Source organism: Ptychodera flava, chromosome 11, assembly GCF_041260155.1.
Source record: "Ptychodera flava strain L36383 chromosome 11, AS_Pfla_20210202, whole genome shotgun sequence".
NCBI classification, from domain to species: domain Eukaryota; kingdom Metazoa; phylum Hemichordata; class Enteropneusta; family Ptychoderidae; genus Ptychodera; species Ptychodera flava.
Genome location: NC_091938.1, coordinates 13607186 through 13629717, shown reverse-complemented (window position 1 = coordinate 13629717; position 22532 = coordinate 13607186). Strand labels below are relative to the sequence as shown.

The 22532-nt window shown below is 35.8% G+C and overlaps 1 protein-coding gene across 2 annotated transcripts in view; it reads right to left on the bottom strand.

The window, feature by feature from the left end:
* Positions 1–6012: 6012 nt before the first annotated feature.
* Positions 6013–22532, bottom strand: part of LOC139143548 (MPN domain-containing protein-like) — a 31851-nt gene continuing 15331 nt past the window's right edge. The window contains exons 2-15 of one of the 2 annotated variants that reach the window (XM_070713977.1): positions 16539–16747; positions 15582–15728; positions 14988–15080; positions 13603–14042; positions 11938–11966; positions 11450–11546; positions 10950–11049; positions 10513–10585; positions 8969–9045; positions 8561–8729; positions 7719–7789; positions 7153–7233; positions 6634–6726; positions 6013–6273 (exon numbers count right to left, since the gene is read on the bottom strand). In XM_070713977.1, coding sequence (XP_070570078.1) covers positions 6196–6273; positions 6634–6726; positions 7153–7233; positions 7719–7789; positions 8561–8729; positions 8969–9045; positions 10513–10585; positions 10950–11049; positions 11450–11546; positions 11938–11966; positions 13603–14042; positions 14988–15080; positions 15582–15728; positions 16539–16747 — 1757 coding nt within the window. In that variant the 3' untranslated portion in view covers positions 6013–6195. The remainder of the gene's footprint in view (positions 6274–6633; positions 6727–7152; positions 7234–7718; positions 7790–8560; positions 8730–8968; positions 9046–10512; positions 10586–10949; positions 11050–11449; positions 11547–11937; positions 11967–13602; positions 14043–14987; positions 15081–15581; positions 15729–16538; positions 16748–22532) is intronic. The other variant, XM_070713978.1, reaches the window with a different exon arrangement.

Sequence of the window (22532 nt, the reverse complement as noted above, 5' to 3'; positions counted from 1 at the left end):
CTCTTTGGACTATTTGTCTTGAAATATTGTTAGTATCTAGTAAGTTGCAAGATGTATGTTTTCTTTAACAGAGCCCAGTCATTTGGAATCTTGCTGTACAAAACCAGTAAACGCGTATGATACAAAATTATGTACCGGGATGGTTTTGTATGGTTCTGTGCTGAATGAAATTCATGGCAAGTCGGATGCCAGATCTAGTAGGTATTTGGAGAAAGTAACCAAGTTTTACACTCCTTTAAAGTCGTTGAATCTGGAATGTCCTTAAAAAGTCTTTGAAAGTAACATTGAGTCAAGGAAAGTCCTTGAAAATTGATCAAACCCACAATTTTCCCAAAACTACAAAATAACTTGTCATAACATCGTGTGTGAGATGACATGGAAAAACAATTCTTGGAAAATCATGTATTTTACCTCAAAAGTCCTTGAAAAGTCTTTGGAAGTCCTTGAATTTCTGGTGACTTTGTGTATTAGGACCTGAAGGAAATTGGGGTGTCGTTTGGGTAATTGTCAACATCCTGTCCTTCATTTGCTTGAAGTTTCCAGTCCCTAGCAAAGCTCATGGCTGCAATGTTACTTTGCCACTTAAATACATGAAATGTAGAATTCAGATGGTCAGGCTTCACAATTAAACAATACAAAGGAAATTGTGTCACTGAAGAGTCTCACTTCCTTACTCTAACTGGCTGAAGCATCTCACACCACTGCATTATGACAAGGTATGAATGATATCAAATTAATATGATCGATGGGTCGTTGAAAGGCTTGAAAACAACTGCCAAGCAAAATAAAATAAAGATAATGGGAATATAGAAAGGGCAGTTTATAAAAAAGGCTGGAAAACTTATTGCCAAACAAAAAAGTAGGCTGGAAACAAACTGACACTGGGAACCACTGGGTAATCATAGATATACAATAACAAACTGCAGAGGGCGCTAGGCAAGCAAGTTGCTCCTTGCACTTTGTGTTTGAATTGAGATCCTCGGTATACTACCATTTACCTTAATTAATTATGTCATTTCAGAACTATGAAACATGATGCAATAAGATCTAGCAATCAATGGTATTTTTATCAAACATAAGAACAGCAAATCTACAGCAGAATATGGTAGTATGATCACAATTACGTGTTCTGTTGTCAGGAAATTTAATACTCTCGAAGTCAAGTCAGGGTGATATCATCTTTTTCTTGTTACAAAAGATAAAAGACAAGGTGTCCATATTGATTATTTCAAATCGGAGAGATGATCACAGGGCTGTCATCTACTGGTAATGCGAAGAAACATGGAGGTACATATGAGAACCATTGCTACTTCTTATTAACAAAAACATTTCAATTTGTTGTCAAGCATGTTCTTTCAACTTTTTTTTTCAAAGTTAAAACAATCAGCCATGATGATCTTTCATGGAATATTTGCAGGTATTTTGCAAACAAATAAAAGCAATAAATTTGACCGCTATTAAAAGTTATGCTATAATCTCTATCTGCATAACATATGTGTCAATAGATTCTTCAGAATTGGATAGCTTGGTTCCTGGATATAAGATTTTACCGGTACATGCCAGGCAACTATTGATTTACCGATTTTCTATCAGTCTTTGGTGAAATCTCCTTTTCAACTTAAAAAACTTGTGGTGTCACTGGTCCTACTCTGGAAGGAAAAGAATGCATAGGTTGGGGTCTAATATGCCCGAGAGATCACATATGGTGGCAATACAAACCAACCATCATATACAAATGTGTATGGAAAGCACATATTTCTTACATGCACATTTTTGCAGACAGTATTGTTTGTACTGTGGTCCATTGTCTTCAGGATGTATACAATTTTTAGTAAGACTCACAGGTTCAAGAAAGTGAAGCAGATGGCAAGTGGGCAGGATGTGCTCATATTCCTCCAAACACTTGACATCATGACTCAATTAATGATGTCTTTCACCTTGTAATCTGTTTATGTCACTTAGTTTCAACTTTTCCATTTTGTTTCTTCAACACATCTAATTATTTTCTGCCTTGATCACAAAACATTATTAAAAGTATTTCTTATAGGAATGAAATGGGAGTTTATCTACAGAGACCTTAGTTAATATTCTATAAATGAATATCATAATTTTCTCATATAGCAAAAGTCATATTTGTTGTGACCAGGCGCATGCTTTCTCCTTGAGAAATTAACAGTTTCAAACTATCCATATTTCCATTGTATTCCATTCATGTCAAAGGACTGGGACAAGAAAACATACCAACAAAGCCAAATTTGCTGCATGCACTTTTACCACATTTGCATTGGACCCGGATATAATTTAATGATACAGCCATTGACCAAAATGAACTTTTATTCACTACATTGTTCTAACGCTTATAATATCCTCAATCTGTATTTTTCACCTAATTCATCAATCTATTTTCAAAATAATCACAAGACGACAATGTTCTTCAAAACCCTTTATTAAATATTCCTTCACCTGAAGAATAGAATGCATAGAGCTATATCTACATAAAGTTGACCCAGGGAAAAACAATATGCCAAAAAATTACACATAATCCTCCCATGAATTTATCTACAAAGCAAGTCGTCCAAACAAATGTCAAACACCTGCAAATAAATTATGCAAATTAATTACCACTCAAAGAAAATTCAACAAACGTGTGCATTAACTAGTATCCAAGTTCAAATAAATTATAAAGAAATATGTATCAACTCTTTTAAGATAACATTCCATCAGGTTTGGAATTATAAATTCCATTATAATTCCATTATAAATTACATAAATTATACAATCGAGTTCTGTTTATACTTATTCCAGACCGTCTGCTTCTGTTTGCATGGGTATTTCTGAGCTGTGATTGGTGTAGAGGGTAAGTTCTCTATACAAGCCTCAACCAATCACTAGTGTTTATGTTGAAAAACTGACAGGCATTGCACACATGGGAAATGGACCATTCTCCAAACCATGCAAATCTTTGCAAGAAATCTGTTCGTACGCTCCACTGAACAGGTGCTACAATTCCATGAAATTTGACTCGATGTCTCATCTGGTGCCAAACTGTTCAACTTGCACGTCAAAGTCTTGTGAGATCTTGCTATGAATGAGAAATAGTCTACAGCCATCAAAAGAGTGGGTTTTTGAAGAAAAAATGGTTTGCACTGTGCAATCAAATGGGCTGAGAATGAAAACAGAATTACTTATGCTACAGTATGGAGTATTAAACAAAATATACACGTGACTCAATATGCAGGTATCAAACAAATGCAACTCGTAGCAAACTGAAAAAAATATTTCTAAAGCTATATTTCAGTGACATCCAAAACTGTTCAAATATTAGCAGTGTGATGGCAAAACCTGTCTTTTACAGTTAAATCATGTGATTTATGCTACTGAAATATACACCTACAGCCACTCCTAAGAAAGATCTGTTTTCTTCATGAAAAAAAAATACAATTACACTCCTGAAAGTCTTGACAACTCTAGACGTTGCTTTCTTTGAGCTTCAGTTGATTTTCTATCATTCTTATGAACTCAAGTAAAAGCTAAAAATACCAGCATCCCCCAAAATATGTGATTTTTTGCTCCTGAAATCAGAAATATGACACAGACAAAGAGTTTTCTGCCTACTAAATAGCTTAAAGAGGCACTCCCACTTGGTAACTTTTTTTAAACACATTTTTTTAATGCCAAAAGGTCGAAATTTGACGTGGCGACTCCGCGCGGATCGCGAGATATTGATAACAACATGTCCTCAAAAAAGTTAAAGTTTGAATTCCGGTGGCCCACCTGAATTCAGCTTCCGAACATAGAACGTTCGGCACTGGGGCCATTGTCAACTAAGCTATGGAGTACGAGTCTACGCTGACGCTGCTGTACGTCACAGCAGTACCACTTGCGTCGGTGAGCGGTCATGTGTGGCTAGTCTGGCAGAGACCCTGCGATTCGTGTTCTTCCCTGTTGAACACACGCGCGCCCTTCAGAGACGCGACCCGAATCCCAGGGTCTGGACGTTCTTGCAAGCGACCGGTCGGATTTCTGCCTGATCCAGGTGCTTTATAGAACTCTACGCATCCGTCGATCAAAAACAAATGACAAGTAGCATAGCCAAATAAAATGTAAAATGAAAAATAAAAACATACCGCATATGTAAGTCTACCAGTTTCTAGAACATATTCTCTCCACCCCGTTAGATAGGTGTTTCTTTAGACGTCACTACCCTTATGAATATTCATATCTTTGCAGAAACCGACAGTCGCTGTGTCTGGCAGCGCGTGCTCACAGCTGCACAGCGTAGCCTTCGAATGCAGGCCCATCGTGGGCGTGCACAAAACAAGGCACAGCGACTGTGGAGAGTCTACTGTGTGGCAGACGACAAAATGTAGTCATCAGAGGCAACACGTTTACAGGTAAAAACTGATATCTATGTGGTATTGTTTAAAAATTTAATACAACTGATTGAGAATAATGAAAACGACAAAAACTAAGGAGAAGTTTTAAAAAAGAATTACCAGAGGTAAAGGCATTGATAATGATGCATACAAAGTCATCGCAGTAGGAGGTAAATTAATTGCGTCATTCGAACGTTTTTGGACTCCTTAGAATATCGTCAATCAGCACAACAACACACTTTCGGGGGATTTCGGGTCATAACCGCAAACGATCGTAAAACTTCGGGATGCGAAAAATGCGCTCGGGAAATGACATGTTTTTATCAATATCTCGCGATCCGCGCGGAGTCAGCACGTCAAATATCGACCGTTGGCATTAAAAAAATGTGTTTTAAAAATGTTACCAAGTGGGAGTGCCTCTTTAATGTACTGATTACTTAGGATTGATCAAGAATCTCCCACTTGTACTTTTATAATTCCACAATTACAGTCTCATTCAAGGAGAGCGATTTCCATCCTCTACATGCAGAGTGTATTGACTCTTTGTATATGCAGATAGTTGCTTTGTTTGACAAATTCTGTTCTGGGCATTACATTGAAACTGAATTCTGAGATGAATTTTCTCACATTTTGAAGGATGAGTGACCTGGGCTGTCACACTGAAAATTTGTTCATAAACTTGTAAGTTGTATCATTATTCCAGACAATTATGACTTCCTTCACAGACTCATTTGTTCTTGAAGTTGAGCAATTGCACTGACCTATCAGAACACCTAATAGGTTATTTATGACATCAATGAACCATCATGACCCTGTGTGACCCCTATGTCATCCCTACCAGCTCTTAGCAAATGTTGGTATAACTGGAGAACAGTGGGTCACAATTAAGCTCACTAAAATGCTCAGTGTATGCTGATGAGCTGACTTGTTGTGTACGCTAAAACTTGCTGTATACAAATGAGCTAGCTGACTGCTCTGCCAAAATGCCAACAGCTGGCAGACATTCCAAAACTCTTGCAAGGGTAGTGGTAAAACATTCATATTCTTCTTCATCAACATATTTATATGTATATGATTGATGTACAAATGACATTTCATTTTTTCTGGAGGTAAAATTTGCAAGAAAAAACTGACTTTGTTCCTTTTTAAGGATGAGCACCACCTAGCAACTGCATGTCTTTTTGCATCTTTCATACACTGAACTCAGTGGAAGCAACTTCACGGTGACATTACGAGAATAACAAAATGTAGGACAATCTCTACAATATGGGTAATGAATGTGACATTGACAGTAATTGAACATTTCCTGAGAATTGATATTGTTCAAAGAATCACACCTCAAATGGAGAAAACCAAAAGCACTTGTCAACGTACTGTAATAAAAATATTTTCTTTTGAAAAATGATAATTGACAAACGTTGTGAACGTACGTTAACTCTCTTGTAAGTGAGTTTCATCTGTGCATAGAAAAAAACAACTGCTACCTTGACATGTCTTGAGCTCTACGTTTTGATTGGCTGAATCAAGAAATATTTAATGATCATGACTTGCTATAGCCAATGGCATTCTGTCTTACATGACATTTTCATTTGCAATTGACATTTGTTTCATGTACTCTTTTATTGGATATTTTATTGGTAATATTTCAAATTCTCATTTGAAACATTCAGATAGAATATCTTGTCAATATGACAATTTTCGACAGAACATCTTAACAACACTCAGTACATTGTACTCTTGTAGCACATATTCTCAGAACATTTCACGTATAGCCTTCAATGTACATAAACTTTACTGTTTTAGTCTTTTTGATGTTCTTTTAGAGCAGTAGCTGGTGTATGAACTCCAGCAGTCTTCCATCCGTCTGGTCTTTGGGAAACTTCTTGGCAAGAGAACCCTGCGATAACGTGAAAACAACACACAGAAATGAGTTGAAATCGCCGTGTACACATACGAATTACAAAATTCATGATGAAAGGATGGTCTTCAGAATGTAAAGAAAACTTTTAATTGTCCTTGTCTTAACTCAACTTGTGAATAAAATTTGAGCTTTTTTGTCGAGCCTGGCTTTGAGAGAGGAAATGTAGAGTTTAAAGATACAACTGGATGTGTGTGCTTTAATTTTTGTTAGCATTTTCAACATACTAATGAAGATGTACATACATAATGGCCTCATCACTATCACCTGAAAGAGTGATGGTAACTTTAATTGAACAGAAAACGTGATGTATGAGTTCGGTATACAAGTTGAGATTACCTTCAGTTTGTCCAGGAATGTGTTGGACTGATGCCAAATTTCTGAAAAGATGATCATGTCTGGACTTCCTCTGTAATAATCTGAAAGCCATTTCTGGAAGAAACGAAATTTGAAAACTGAAATATTTCACACTGTTGTTATGCAGGGATACTTACAACTAAACACAACTCAATAATATGTACTACTACACAAATAGCCAGACACACAGACTCTAACTGACTCTAAAGCTTCCCATTCTATGTGTATAGTTATCTGTATCTGTAGAAATTTGAACAAAAAAAGACATAAAAATCAGGAACGATACTTTACAGAGACAGTTTAACACTTAGCTCTTAAAAGCTTACAAACCCATCTCTCAGAATCCATACTATTAATACACACACACACACACACACACACAGAGTTTCAAAAGGTGTCTATAAACAAAATTGCTAAATTCAGAAACAGACAAAAATTGTGAAGATTTATGAATGATTAGGATAGCAAAACAAAGAATGACTCAATGAAGCCAATATTTACCATTTCATTGAGGATGTCCTGTGAAAGGTATGTGTCCTCTTGGTTTTTGAGTTCTATTTGCATAGGTATTCCACTTTTGTGCTGTAAGGCAATAAATCATGAAAAGAAGATTATTAGAGGCAGTTAATTTCTGGATATAAATCATCAATAGGGCAAAATAAAGAAATTCAAACTCGGAATTATAAATTACCGATGTTGTGTACTTTGACATACACTCTGTACTCTGACTACTCACTGACACACTGTTACAACAGTCTATCTATATACATCTTGTTCAATAAATTCACCACAGAAATGCAAATTTTTACTTGGAGTGACTTATGCTTTTAGATTAATACTTTTTCCGTTTAACCATCAGTTACAATAATCAAATGATAATGAAAATATTACACATATACCATATCAAGTTGGTATTTCCCCATCTGCTCAAAAACAGAAAATGTACATTGAGAGAGTATTTTGTGTGTATTAAAAGTTTGTACCAGTTGACTTTTATACTGTAACTGGTGACATTATTCTGATTAACATGAAAAGAACTACTGGATGATGCGCAACCCCATACTTACCTCCTGAGGTGTCATTACCCAGAATGCCCTGAGAGTAGATTCTTTTTGTGGTTGTCCAAGATTGTAAGGTGCTACAGAGAAAGGGACAGACAGAATCATAAGAACTGAAAAGTACATAATTATTTGTAACTAGTTACTTTGTTATCCTCAGTTTTAATGGCACTGAAAACTATGACCATATTTTGGCATGCTGCGAGTTTTTCAGTACCTCTAAAACCTAAGTTTGGCATAACTTACCCATTTTGTTACCTTCTGTAAAATAGCGCACATCAACTCTGTTCCCTGGCTGCTTAGTAAAATTTTTGAGTAAAGTTTTGTTACAAAAACAGATTGTATGATCCATTTACAAAACCAGATGAATTGGACAATGTCTTGGTCACATTTTTATAATGATTACTATTAAATAAATGAAAGTGGTTTTTCCATACGGTATCTAGTATAACACTCAAATACAATTCAAGAAGATGAATGAGTTCATCGTTATAAATAAGCTAACTACAAAGATCATAGCTTTATTATGAGCTGGGTGCATTTAACAATAAATACTGAAGGAATTTTAACCCTTTGAGCGCTGTAATTTTCTCCTGCCAAAATTTTAGTGCAAAATTTTATCAATTTTTATGAAATTTTCTGTAATTTTTTGATAATTTTGGACCAAATGGACATCACATTTCATTGGCTAGTTTTTTCTCAAAATTTTGGCAAAAACCTGAGAAAAACTGACAGGGGTTTATTTTATGTAGAGGACAAAAATAGACTTTGGCGCTCAAAGGGTTAACAAAAATAACAGCAAACAGACACAATACTATACAGGCTTTTAAACAATACAACAGATAACCTACTTATGATGGCTCCTATACATGGATTTTGTAGCGATCCCAGACTTTTCAATTTCATCTGATAGTCCATCTGGCATTCTAAATCTCGTATGGAAGGATGTGGCTCACACGCAGGGTGACTGTGATACCAGCCCACCAATGATAGTCCGTTACTCTCCATTTTCTGTCTGATCTGAAATAAAATTATGGTGGAATCATATTGCAGTGTATCTGAACACAATTCAATTTTTGAAAGAGGCAGAGATGCCAAATAAAGAAACTAAGTTTTTAAGTTGGTGTGAGAGCCACAATGGACCTGAAATACCCTCCCTTCAAATCTACATGATTACCAAAAATATAAGCTAGAAAACCGTAATTCCTAATTTTCTCTGAGATCCAAGAAAAATAAACTGGTATGCAATGGACACATACCTCCTCTTCCACTATGAGGGCTGATTCTCTGTCGCCAAGACGACAGCGGCATGGGAAGGCTTTCAGAATCTGCAAACCTGCAGGAAATAAAGGAACATTTGTTGTAAGGATGTTTAATAAAGAGAAGTACAATGAATTTATAGGGTGACATCAAAATATTAAACTGTTGATGTTCCTGGTTTATTCACAGTGAGCTGTAACACTTATGAAATGGTTGTTCAATATAGTACTGTCTAATTAAGCCTAAATAGGCAAGGACTGGCAAATGAAGAATCAAAGGATATGAGATATGAAAGGGAAATCCTGCACGCATAAATACACATTGTAAAGTGCATTTCAGTATCAAATGTGCATTTTTGTAGCACTATCCATTTGAATTCCAGGATCTACAAACTGTAGCAGGATAAATGATTTGAACTGGACTGAGTTGCATGACAATTCACTCAATTTGTCTGCCTGTTGTCAATCAACAGAAAAACTTTATTTCCTCAAACACAATGACGAGAATCACCAGGAGTGTTTAATGCAGAAGTTACTGAACAGGGGTCATTTTGTCCTCCAATTTGGTTCATCGGGATAAATTATCCTCATCTACCCCTATCGTCACCTAATTTTGGTATGCCCCTTTGTTTTCTTTGGTAAGGGTTGATCAATACTGACAGAAAAGGGAAAAGATACCAAGTCCCTGTGACAAACCAGAATGTATAATCTATGGAATTCAATACTGTTAGCATAAATGTACACTTCATCATATGAATCAACAGGTGTCTACGAAGTTCTGAACAATGTTGAATGCCAATATAAGCTAATTCAAATCCCCACTGAAATGTAATTATATGCTCACAGCTACTGCCTCTGAATTTACCTCTCATTATTTTTACCTTCAGCAATTGCCAGAATGATTGAACACAGACTTATCCTGGGGCAAAATTTGTGTTTGTGATGAATCAACAGGTGGTTGGAAACTTATAATGTTGTCACCAAGCTTCAAGACAAGTGTTTTCTAGCTAATTTATAAACCAACTGTTGAATAAATGATAGTAGGGCTCCTTATGATCTTGTTGTGCTCCTAGATATTTAAATGTACCAAGATTAAAACGCTCTGGACAGGTTACATTTTCACGTACAAAGAAGTACCATATAGGTTTTCTTGGCCTTTATTGACTTGAATCAACTGATAATCCATTAATTCCAACAAAAGTTTTCCTCTTTCCACAGGCAACATAAATATCCTGTGGCATATATCTGTTGTGTCACTTCAAACTGCACCTGCTCTGTACTGGATTCATGACACTGATGATCGGAACAGAGTGGATATGATGAAACACTTGTAATAACATTTGTACATGCCATAAGTGCAGAACGAGCCAGTAAAAATGTGACCTCTTCTGGCAAGAGAGCTTTAGGCAAGAGGGTTTTTCTCATAGTCCATTCAAAGATCATAACTGTCAAGAAAACCAACAGCCTATGTACAGACCAGATGCTGATAACAGCAAGTTACGGATGTTTGTTACCAGGTTAAAGGTCACCCAAGAATTACTCACTCTTTGACGTTGGATCCCACAAGCCAGCCAGATATCCAACAACTTCACTTGTAGTCAGGTGGCAGTGAAAATCCTGAACGTAGCAAGAAAAATGAGACAACTGTGTTATGGGAAGCCTGTGCAAAATGTAGGGAAAAAAGAGGACTTCCTAAAGTATGAAATGTGAACAACTCAAACTTTGAAATACCACTTGTTGGTTTATATGCATTATAAACTATAAAATCTTTGCACCTTTACATCAGGAATCAGGGTGAGATTTATATGTGAAATATTGCACACTATCAGTAATATCTCGGCAAATATGACATAATACTGACCCAAAGATCTCTAATGGTTGCAGGTCGATTGATCATACTTTATACATCTATACATCATGGTAAATTTATGGCCGGTTAGACTTTCAATGTTTCAGTCAAGTTACTGCTGTTGACACTTACCATGAGCATAAGGCAGTTGGTTGTTACGGTAACAGTGAAAGGCTGGGTGGTTCCAAACGATGAGAATTCGGCACATTTTACCAGCGTGTTTGGATCCCTGCTAACATGTGAATGTGAAGATAATTTCAAGTTAGGAACATCCATGTCTTCATTCACAGAACTAAAAGTACCTGAACCAAACCTACTGACTCAAAAACTGACCCTATTGGAACAAATTCAGTGTTGAAATTATTTATCTCATCCGGTATTTCTGGTGCTGGCAAGATGAAATTTGAACGTCATTATCATATAAGCAAGTAAGAAAATCAATATCAGCAATTTTGATAATCAAGAACGGCAAAACTTTTGAACATGGCAGTGATGTAAAGTTTTACTAAACATTAACTAAAGTGCAAACACTGCTTGAGTAATTTCAAATATCACCAAGGAAGTTTTTGAGTGTTAGACATCGATGTGATTAATGCTGAATGTAAATACAAATAATCAACAATTGAACTGACCATTCGGGAGTCCTTTTTTCAAGTGACGTATAATTGACAATGGTCCTGTCTCTGTTTTCAGATTTTAGTAGATGCCTTGACGGATTTTGATGTAAGCCTTGGAAAAAAATAAATACAAAGAATTAGAAATACTGAAAACATGATGTATTGGTTTGATGATGTCACTGAGACCATGGGGCATTCTGGGAAGTGTAAAGCTCAGTGAAAAATATTTGAATGAATCACAGACCCTAAAAAATATGAATGAATATGCCATAGGTGCTACTATTGGTTACAACAAGCACTGAGGACATTCTGGGCTAGAGCGAGTTAAGTGACAGATTCTTGTACAGCAACAATTATCAAAATTAACAAGGTACATGTATACTTTGCCATGTAACCAACGTGACAACTATATCCAGGTTTTGTTACATATTAGAATTTTTCTATTGAATGCAATGCAAAAGAAACGAGCAAAGACGTAAGACCACACAATGATAAAGCATTACCTTTTGATATGATGTCTTCCATCAATTTCCTGTGAAAAGAATTACAGAGATATCTTTAGGTTTGATTTGTCAAAGTTTATCTGTTTTCAACTTTGTGCCTTGAGGTATTGCTGACAAAGATACCACATTTCATCAAATCCACAAAGGTATTATTGTCAATGACATTACATACATTTTTTCAGTGATTGCATACATGTACCTTGCAACAATACAATTACTGGTATCATCTGCTTTATTCAGTGCTGAGAGATAGCACTGTCAGTGGCAATATCTGTTTTTCATTGAGTGCCTTGAGGTATTGCTGACAATGGAAATATCTATTTTTCATTTAGTGCCTTGAGGTATTGCTGTCAATTGAAATATCTTATGTATGTCATTGAGTGACTTGATCCATTTTTCATTGAGTATTTTCAGGCACTTCTCACATCAATTACAATTTCACATTGCCATGACAAACACAGAATGAAATGGATCATATACTCATGCATGTTGATAGACCATACATAAACATACAATTTAAAATTAGGTAGCGGGTTTTATTATTCAGAACTTCTCAGAACTTGTTTACTATTCTTTGTGAGTTCAGCATCATCTGCACATGTACTTGGAGGTAGATTTCTGACTGAAAGAGAAAATTTTATCAAGAGCTAGTTACCTGGTTTAAGGTGGTTGGAAAGGCTATTTTTGCACCAATTCTTTTCTCAGAGTTAATGTCAAGTTTCAAGTGTTAGAATCAAGATATTTAGTTCAAATTTTCAGGATAACTCCCTTAGTTAATATTTTCTCCAAAGAATATAAAAATTGTATATTTGCAGCCATGATTTTGAAATATGACACCAGTAAATATTCAAATTTAATTTTTCATATTTTTTTTACATATTTGAATTTAATAATAATTGGATAGTATTAATATTACCAAATTAGTTATAAATATGTTGACACTATTTATTGCTAGATTTGTACGGCAGGATGTGTAAATAAAATTTGTTTTTATGATTTTACATGGGTTTATATATCAAAAAATTATTACAAATTCTTTCAAATTTCAAAATGTGATTATTCAAAAAGTACTTCAAATACAGCAAAATTGTGCCGTACAAATCTTATCTGTAACCTTGATAATAGGCTGTAAAAATTCCATGTCCATATCTCATTTTAAAGTTGGATTAAATTGGTATACAATTATGTAGGAAAACTGTTATTCTGTCAAAAATGTTGAAAACAAGCCATATTTGCACCCCTCTTTTGAAGCCATAGAGCAGTTTTTTTGGTTAATCTCACTTTTGACACCTCTTTGACACTCAAAGAATCTAAAAATGCATTTACAATAGCAGTCACTCACTCTGAATGCCAGCACCGCCTTGTCAAACTTTCCTGAAAAACAGCAAATAATGACTTTCCCTTTTCAAACATTTTATTAAAAGCTAGGGGACCTCTACCATAGTTAATACACTAAGGACTCCCCAACTTCTTCTTATTTGGTCAGTTTTTCAGAAGTTTTAACAGGCTGTAACTCTGCAATGCCTTTGTGCCCAAATGTCTAGTTTTTTTTATTCCACAGAGAATGTTGACTACTTTTTTATTTTAATAGTTGTGTTGAAATTTATAACTGACGCTCTAGCTCTAGCCTTTCCAACCACCTTAATCTTAGAATTATAATTTTACCTTTTCCTTCCCCTTGTACCACTTTCTGATGGTGTATTGTTGGAAGCCGATGAGTTTTTCTTTGGTCTCCCTCTCTGCTTTTTCATGATTTTCATTTCGCGTTCAACTCCTATGTGTTGCGCAGTCCCATTTTCACGTCTGACGGGTGACTTTTGGTGCTGCTGCACCATGTGTTGGTGTTCGAGCCTCGGCGACCTGGCGTACTGTTCATGTCTCGGTGATTTCTGCGGTTGCTCCTGTCGGGGCGACCTCTGAGGTTGTTGCTGTTGTTGTTGTTGTTGTTGTTGTTGCTCCTGCTTTGGCGATTTTTGTTGGTCAATTTGTCTGACATCGTTCTCGTAATGATTTTTGTTCTCCTTGTTTTCCCTGTCCTCTGTATTGCATTGTTCCTGTTTTGAGTCCTCTTCAACGACGGGGCTGCTCGTGAGACTTGATGGCGTCTGATGTTCACGTGGGATGATTTGAAAATAAATAGAAAAAAGTTTGCTTCACTTTTGGAGTGTTTTACACATGACTATAGGCACACCCATAGTAATTTCACCCATTGCATAACAATTGCATAACAAAAATTTGGTCTAACCCTATTGTGCCCTGTGTAAAAACTGGGCCTGTTCACTACAAAATGGGGGTAGAGGGTTGGAATGACAAGTCTTGAGATCAAAGGACTTGTGAATTGAATGATATGCTGTTGGACTTATTCACCAGCACACTTTTGGTTAGCTTTGTTCTTTCAAATAGACTGGTTGGATTTCTATGCATGGAACTGGGGTGAAAGTGTGTGTGATAAATGATGCCAATAGGTGAAACCTGGAATTCAAATGAACCAAATACAACGCGTACAAAGTGCATAGATGTACATGGAATTATGTGTTTTCTTCAGTGTATGCATTTTTGTTTGTACTGCTGTGACATGACATTTTCAGTGTCTGTTTTCCATGGAACACTACGGTAGCCAGAATGTGACACTTTATTCTTGGATTGGCCTACTGGCATATCAGAATTGGAACGCAAACACTATAGAGGTGAGAAAGCCTTTATTTCTAATACCCTGGTACAGAATATCATGAATGAAAAGCTGGCATTTCTGGGATGCATTGACGGCATTCGTATAATGTGGTAATAACTACCTCACTGAAATACAGATAGCTCCTTTGATGTGAAAGATACAGAGTTTTAGCTAAATAATTATGATATATCTTATAAGTAATCTCACATTTCCTTGAATGAAGTCAGAAGTTGAAATTTCAACCATGCTTGGCAGCAAATCCCTGATAAACATTTACAAAGTTAACATCATTCCTCCTTTTTCATTTTTTTCATGATGACATGGATTTGATCATCCATGAATTTCCTGTGCAAGGCAACATACTGGAAAAATTTCTTACCCCTGGTGATGGCAATTGGAAATCCAGTTCTGGGTGCTGTTTCCGGAACCATGTTGACTTAAACTGGTCCAACTTTTTACCTTTGTACTTCACCTAGAAAAACACATACATGTATACCACCAACTATTAAGACTGATTTTACTTTGTTTATTTAGTCACAGAATACCTTTAATCAATCAGTTATTTTCACCAAAATGGAAGACCATTTGAAAGTGTCCATTTAGTGATGCCGTCTGGAAAAAGACTGTTATTTCCTACTGCAGTGATTGCAGTGGCAACACCACCAACTGTTCAGAAACCATTATCCTCATGGACAGTAACATTTGGAATTGATATAAAACCCAAACACGTAGCAATTCTTACTTGTTGAAGGTACTTATCAATGAAAGAAATCTGACAGAAATCACCTACTTTTGAAATTTTTTGTTAAGAAACTTGACAAAGGTGGTTACACAAATGAAATATTCATACAGAACCATCAGTAAATTAGGTATTGATTTTGCTGTTCGTTGTACTTCTATAACTATATTATATTTCGGAAGAAAGCTATTTTAGACAACCATAATCCAGCAATATTTTTTGTAAAGAACTCACCGAAGCCCATCCACAGCCAGACTTCTTGGCAGGATTGACAACTTTTTTACAATAAATAGCCCAGGCACTAGGTGAGTTGAATATTTGTTTTGTCTCCTGCCATCGGATTTTACCATCGGGCAACAGATCTCCATAAAACTTTTTACCCTGAGAATGAAGAAAAAAAAGGAATATGTAAATTTCCAGATGACCATATATCTTTTAGCAATTCAGGTACATTGTCACTGTTGGAGATACAAGTACAGGAGAGAAAAAGATGGGTTCACTTTCTTTTTAAAACCTGACTCTGTTTTGCAATGTACCTTGACAAATCACAGTGTTCAATATTTCATTGTCAACTGTCTAATGCACATAATGTAGTTTAACCTATCACGAATGTGTGTCTGTAACTATGACTTCAATGCATTTTTCTGTACTATAACTATCCCAAAGTCTTATCCTATCAAACTGTTTCATTGTTCCTGTAAGTCTAATTCTTAATGCTTGCAACCATTTACAAAATTTTGGTTGAGCATAGCCCTTTGAGACTATGGCATAACTGTATATTAACCCTTTTCCTGCCAAGTTCATATTTCACCATCAGGGCAAGTTCATTAAAAGTAGAGGAGCATAATATGTCCCATTTGGTGCTTTCTAACAAAAAATTGAACATTTGACGGCCCCTGAAATCACAGATGCGGTAAACATGATTTTTATGGACTAAAGCTGTTGGAACAGACCAAGCCTAATGGGTAGAAATACATATGGTTTTGGCGCAATACAGCTTTGCACTGAGTTGGCTGTTGGGGAAGTGATACTGTCTGGCAGGAAAAGGGTTAAGGTTGGAGACTGTATCTGAATCCTGTACTATTTACACCTCAAAAAATGGCACAGCAATAACTGGCACCATACAGAACTCGTGATGTCCTCTTTCTACAGTTTAAATAATTAGTTTGATAATTTGTTCAGTTGACTGACCAGGTAATCCATGGACAGACATCCGTTTCCAGCCTCTATTATTCCATCGGAAAGCAGCATTCCTAGAGTGATTCCACGCCCGGTGACGACATTACGAGTTTTCTTCTGTGGTGTTGCAATACAAGTACTGTCAGCATCTTCTTCCTCATTGGAGTTCATCTCTGGATCCTCCTCCGTGCTTTCTTCCATGTTTGCAGAGACTGGAGATGCTGTATGGGTGTTTGAAAGAGACAAAAAACACAATGGTAAAGTCACTGGAATTGGTTCTGGGAGGAAAAATATGCCTATGCACAAGAAGTTTACTTGAAACAATAATGGCATTAAAACTGTTAGGCAAGTCATTATTTTTTCAACCAAGAAAAGGTAATTCTTTTCCCACTTGCAATGTGCAGATTGTGATCACGGAAATGAATGTTCTTGTCGATATGAATGAAAACAAAGACACTTCACAATCACACTATAGAGGGCACTCATCAACACAGAGACTTTGCCGAAGGAAATCAGGGATACAGATGTTCCTCTACTCTTCAAATTTTACGGATATCGTGCAGTGATGCCTTACATTATATGTATGTTTTTAATGTTAATATGAAGAATCTGGAGGTACCCTTATGCAATCTTTAAATATTTACACAAATTATTTGCAATTGAACCTGTTCAGTTTCCTAAGTGGGAATGATACAGTATTCTGTATTTTTGATACAGGAATGAGTAAATTTATGCAAAGAGGACCATTTCCTATAAAAAGATATCTATACTGTAGACACATGGACAAAATTGAGGCATGGAAGTATGAGCTATGAAAGTTCCTATGGCCTGAGAACACAACAAGAACTTTACCATCTGTCAACATCTTTTAGATATTTTGTGTACACTGATTGAAAAGGCCATCATGATTGTAGAAATAAAAGTCTGACAATTAATGTTTCAAAGTATATAAACACACGGTACACATAACAGACAGATTAAAGTACTGACTCTGACATTTACAAACAGAGTAAGAAGGAAACATCGTAAAAATTTTAATCTGAAATATTTAGATATGGAATTCTGAATTCAATAAAATGACAGATGCACATGGAAATTCTGAATTTATTAATCCTGAGGCACTGCATAAATATCATTTTTCTTCAGTGGAGGGTAAAATTTGTACTAAAAGTATCTGTGTGAAGTTTACCTTTTCACATACAAGTCTGATATATTAGTTTATATTTATTTCAGAGAAGTGAAACTTAGTTGTACATGACAAGCATGTTTCTCAACGACACCAGTTTAATCTGTTATGCCACATGAAAACAGCTTCAAAACTACTTTGAAGAGCATAATAATTGGTTGACGGCCAGTATGATTTGAGATTGTTTATTTCACTGTAGGTAATGATAAAACAGTCATTTATCTTGACAAGTTTCAAGCTTGCCACCTCCAAACTACATGTACTTCCTGGTAGACTGACAGATCTACATATATAACGTAATGTACCTGGCATTAGGTAAAAATCTCTTCTCAGGGAACTTAAACTTCACAATGGCTTATTTCAATTTTGTATACTGAAGACAAAAACGCTGCCGTCCCCTTGTGAGTTGGTGACACATCATAGACTATTGAGAAAATGAGATGGCCCATTTACTAAGCCGCTGCTGTCAAAGACGTGACTTTACCTACCAACTTTTATTGCAGATTGTCTATGAATATTTATGACTGTGGAAGGCACCCTGAGAGCAATACAGCCCTAGCATAAACGATCAGCTGCGCAGCGATGGATATTTCAAAGGCTTTTAGCCACTCTTTTTAGGATGTCGAGTGGATTGGCAGTTAATAAATCTTTGATGTGTGCGCACTTAACGGTCGCTGTGATACTCCACAAAATGATTCAATGTAAATGTACACACACAATGGCCGTGAACTGTACCTAGATTTTAATACCTTTACAAATTCTATTTGAACATTAACTGGCCCTATACACATACATGCATAGTAACTCTGTATAGAATTGATGACTTTGACGCTGTAAAGAATTCTGTTCTATTCCACGTCGGATTAGTCATAACTTAAATTGCCCTGTCTTTTTTTCTCTTTGTAGTTTGGCTTTTAAATATTGAGGGTACATTGTAATCTACTCTGAACAAAACTAATTACTAACGGTCAGAATTCTCAGACTGAATCGGAATCCATTTCCATTGTTGATATATTCCCCATGGATTTCATCTAACACAGATGTCTCTTATTCCAAACCATTTTTCATATTCGCCTGTCATCCATTGCTGATGGGGTTTGAATAAAACATAGGGGCCGGATGATTTCAACCATGAGGAAAGCCATTAAACTGTCCCCATCAATATCTCAAAATTGTCAGAAAGCAAACACGTTTCATTATCTTTGAACAGAAACTGTCATGTGATACGATTCTTGAATTAATAATTTCCATTGGGCAAATCATTTTGTCAAAGTTTTCCTTTGAAGTCTTTTGCCAAAGCTCTGTAATTTTGAAGTGAGAATTCCTGACAAATCAGTCTAATTGTCTTGGCCAGCTAGCCCCATGCTCCTCATACAAAATCTCTCATTGTGTAGGCAACTTTGAAATTAAAAATGTTTGCCATCATAATTCCCATTCTGCAAAAATCACCACTACATGTATGACAAATTCAAATTTTAAAATACAAAACTGGTTCATGACTGTACAGCCAAAGAGATCCTTTCACTCCGTAACTGATTGCTGTTACCGGTATGTGTAAACTATATTAAATATTGAACATTTTCAAGGTGAGAAATGCAGTTTCTGTGATACAACATACTTCTACAATTTTTTTTTTCAACATGATGGATCACTATGACTCCAGATATATTGACCAATATGGCATATTTTTGACCTTCAGAACTAATTATGACAATTCCTACACTTCATAATTAAGACTAATTCTTTTTTTACATTGTTATTCACGCAGTCACTGCAGTAGTATAGTACTATGCCTAAGATTATTCATGAAATGGTAAAGGGACTTGACTGGCTTACAGGGAGTAAACTTTCAGGTAATCAGGTATGGGGAAACCAAGTGTTCATATAGGTCTGTGTGCTTTCACTGCAATTAGCTGCTTTGCTGTTGGTGTAATTATGATTCGTGCAATCATTTGACAAAGAAAAAATAAGACCACAGCAAGTCAGCTGTATAACCATTGATGTCACCTTGGCATCCATCTTTTGATATACTAATTGCGAAATGCATTTGCTCTCAGAGAGGATACCAGTGCATGCTGAAAGCACATAAGCAGTATCCTATATTCACACCAGCAATAAATACCTGCCACTCTGAGTTGCATCCATTCTCAGAGAGCGCGCTGACCTACATTTTGTAGTTTTTCAATGAAACAAGTCTTTTCTAAGTATAAGGCTACATTGATGTGAGGCCAATAAATCACAGTGACATACATCCGCACACCACACACCAGAACACTCACCTTAATTCTAGTCCACTAGATTATCTAGGATTTGATGAGTGAGATGATCGCCACATTCACCTGAATCACTCAAACCTATTACAGGCACCTCTGACAAATTATGTACCAGCAATTTAAGACCCAATCACCTTCCCTGATAAGTTAAGACACATTTTTACAACTTACTTGATCCGCAGCGATTATATTCAGAGTAAAATCATAAAAGAACAACTGTTTTACACTGAATTCGACATATATGCCTGTTCCAGTGGCTGTGATTATTTTTTCATGTGAAATCTTTCCGGCTTCTTGTGAATTATGCTTTTTTTCCCCTTAGAAACAGAAAATTGACAGCAACACTACGGCAAAGTTCAGCCAGTAAGTATTAAAGGCAGATGAAAACATGACAAAGAGATATTATAATTTCATGATAACATTTGAACATTTGTCTGCTCCTCTGAAAGTCTAAATTTGCATATATTCAAATTATCTGAAAGGTTCTAGTATTTATATTATCTGAAAGGACACATTTCATGATTTAGACAAAACTAGGACATTAACGCTACTTCTTCCCAGCGTGTATACAACATGTACGTACACACCCCTACGTACTTTTACTAAATTCACTGATGAACATGGAGTATTCAATCATGAAACAGGGATGTTGACTTGATTGGGTGGTCGATTCATAATTTTAATGAAAAACTTGATATGTGCTGTTTTACGAACATCAAAGTCATCACTGTGAAGTCATAAACACATGACACCGATAAAACATCAGTAAAATGTACTTTCATAAGACACAGGTATTTGTAACCAGCAATTTAGGTCACTGTGAACTACATGTACATTACTATCGCAACACAGCTGAAGCTTTTTTATTAATTGTGAATAGATTCATGTACAAGATAACCTTGTTCATGAAAAAGGCCTGCATGTACATGTATACAAAAATTAATGAGAAAACTCAACGTAGAAATAAACGATCAACAACAAAAAGTGATATATATTATGACTGCAAACACAACATTTCCTATTACTTCAACCAGTATTAACCTTTTGAGTGCGGCAATTTTCCCACCAAAATTATAGTGTGCAACATTTTACCAATTTTGTGAATTTTTCTGTAATTTTTTGACAATTTTGGACCAAACGAACATCAAATTTAATTGGCTTCAGATTTTTATCAATATTTTAGCAAAACTTAGGAAAAAATTGACTGGTGTATATTTTGATATAGTTAAACAAAAATTGACTTTGGCGCTCAAAGGGTTAAAGATTATATACATCCTTCAAGAGTGCTGATCATTCAAATACACTGTCGTTTATCGTCATCCCAGTTTTTCACATTAGCTCTCGATGACATTGACAGTTTAAATGGTGTTAGTCCTTTGTTTTCCCTGTAGTTTTATCAAGTCAATCGATATGTTACGAGATGATGTCGATAAAAATCCTCAGCCTTGAAACTGCTGCTTATAATCACCAAAGCACGATGGCAATATCACGTTTGCAGCTTGCGTATCAATTCTTCCACCACGTATAAAAGCTTCACTCTATCACTCGCTAATACAAATCATTTCTTTCACTTCATACCAGTTTCACTTGTCAATGTGGATCACAATGCCCTTTTCCAACTACTCAGTAGAATATAATCAAACAGCTAACGATTTTGTACTAATTGCTGATATTCAACAAATAAACATTAGAATAGAATTCTTTTATGAACTTTTCATGGAAGTTAAATTTTTCAGAATATGTACAGTATGCTTTCATCTAAGCTTTAGGTCACAAAGAAAGAGGACTGGTACAGCACATTAATCCACACTTAAAATAAAAGTGTTTTCATGTTTGGTACTGCAGGTGGATTAGGAAATAATGACTGCCTGGGGCGGGTTAATTTGTTGTCAAATTTTACAGTTGCCTGCCCAATGGACAGGTGGAAATAATTTCCAGGTTTGGTTAGCTGAGATCAAAGACAAGGTACATCAGGCACAGAGGGGGTCAATATTAACAAGGCACTTCCCACCGAAATTTTAGTGCAACATTTTACCAATTTTTCTGAATTTTTCTGTAATTTATTTTGATAATTTTGGACTAAATGGACATCACATTTCATTGGCTAAAGTTTTTCATCAAAATTTTGGCAAAAATCTGAAAAAGTTTGACTGGGGTACATTTTATAAAGACAACAAGAACTGACTTTGGCACTCAAAGGGTTAATATTTTGCTTGGACGGTCAACTTTTCTGAGTGTCCTCACCAATGACTGCTTGTTATTTTCAGTGACTTTCTGCAGACAGATTTTAATAATTTCATTTGTGACTTTAAAGCAGTATGCACCTTGAAAGTGAAAGACTAAACTTTTGCTTAAACTTTACCCAAGGAAACTTTAAACCATAAACTGTCTATGATTAAACTCAATAATAACAGATATGTGGTCATCATGCAAATTTTGATACTACAGAAACAAATTTATACCCAACACTTACCAATATTTGACATTTAGAATGTTTACTATTCCTGTGTCAACTCTACGTGAAAATCTCAAATTTTTGATGTTCAG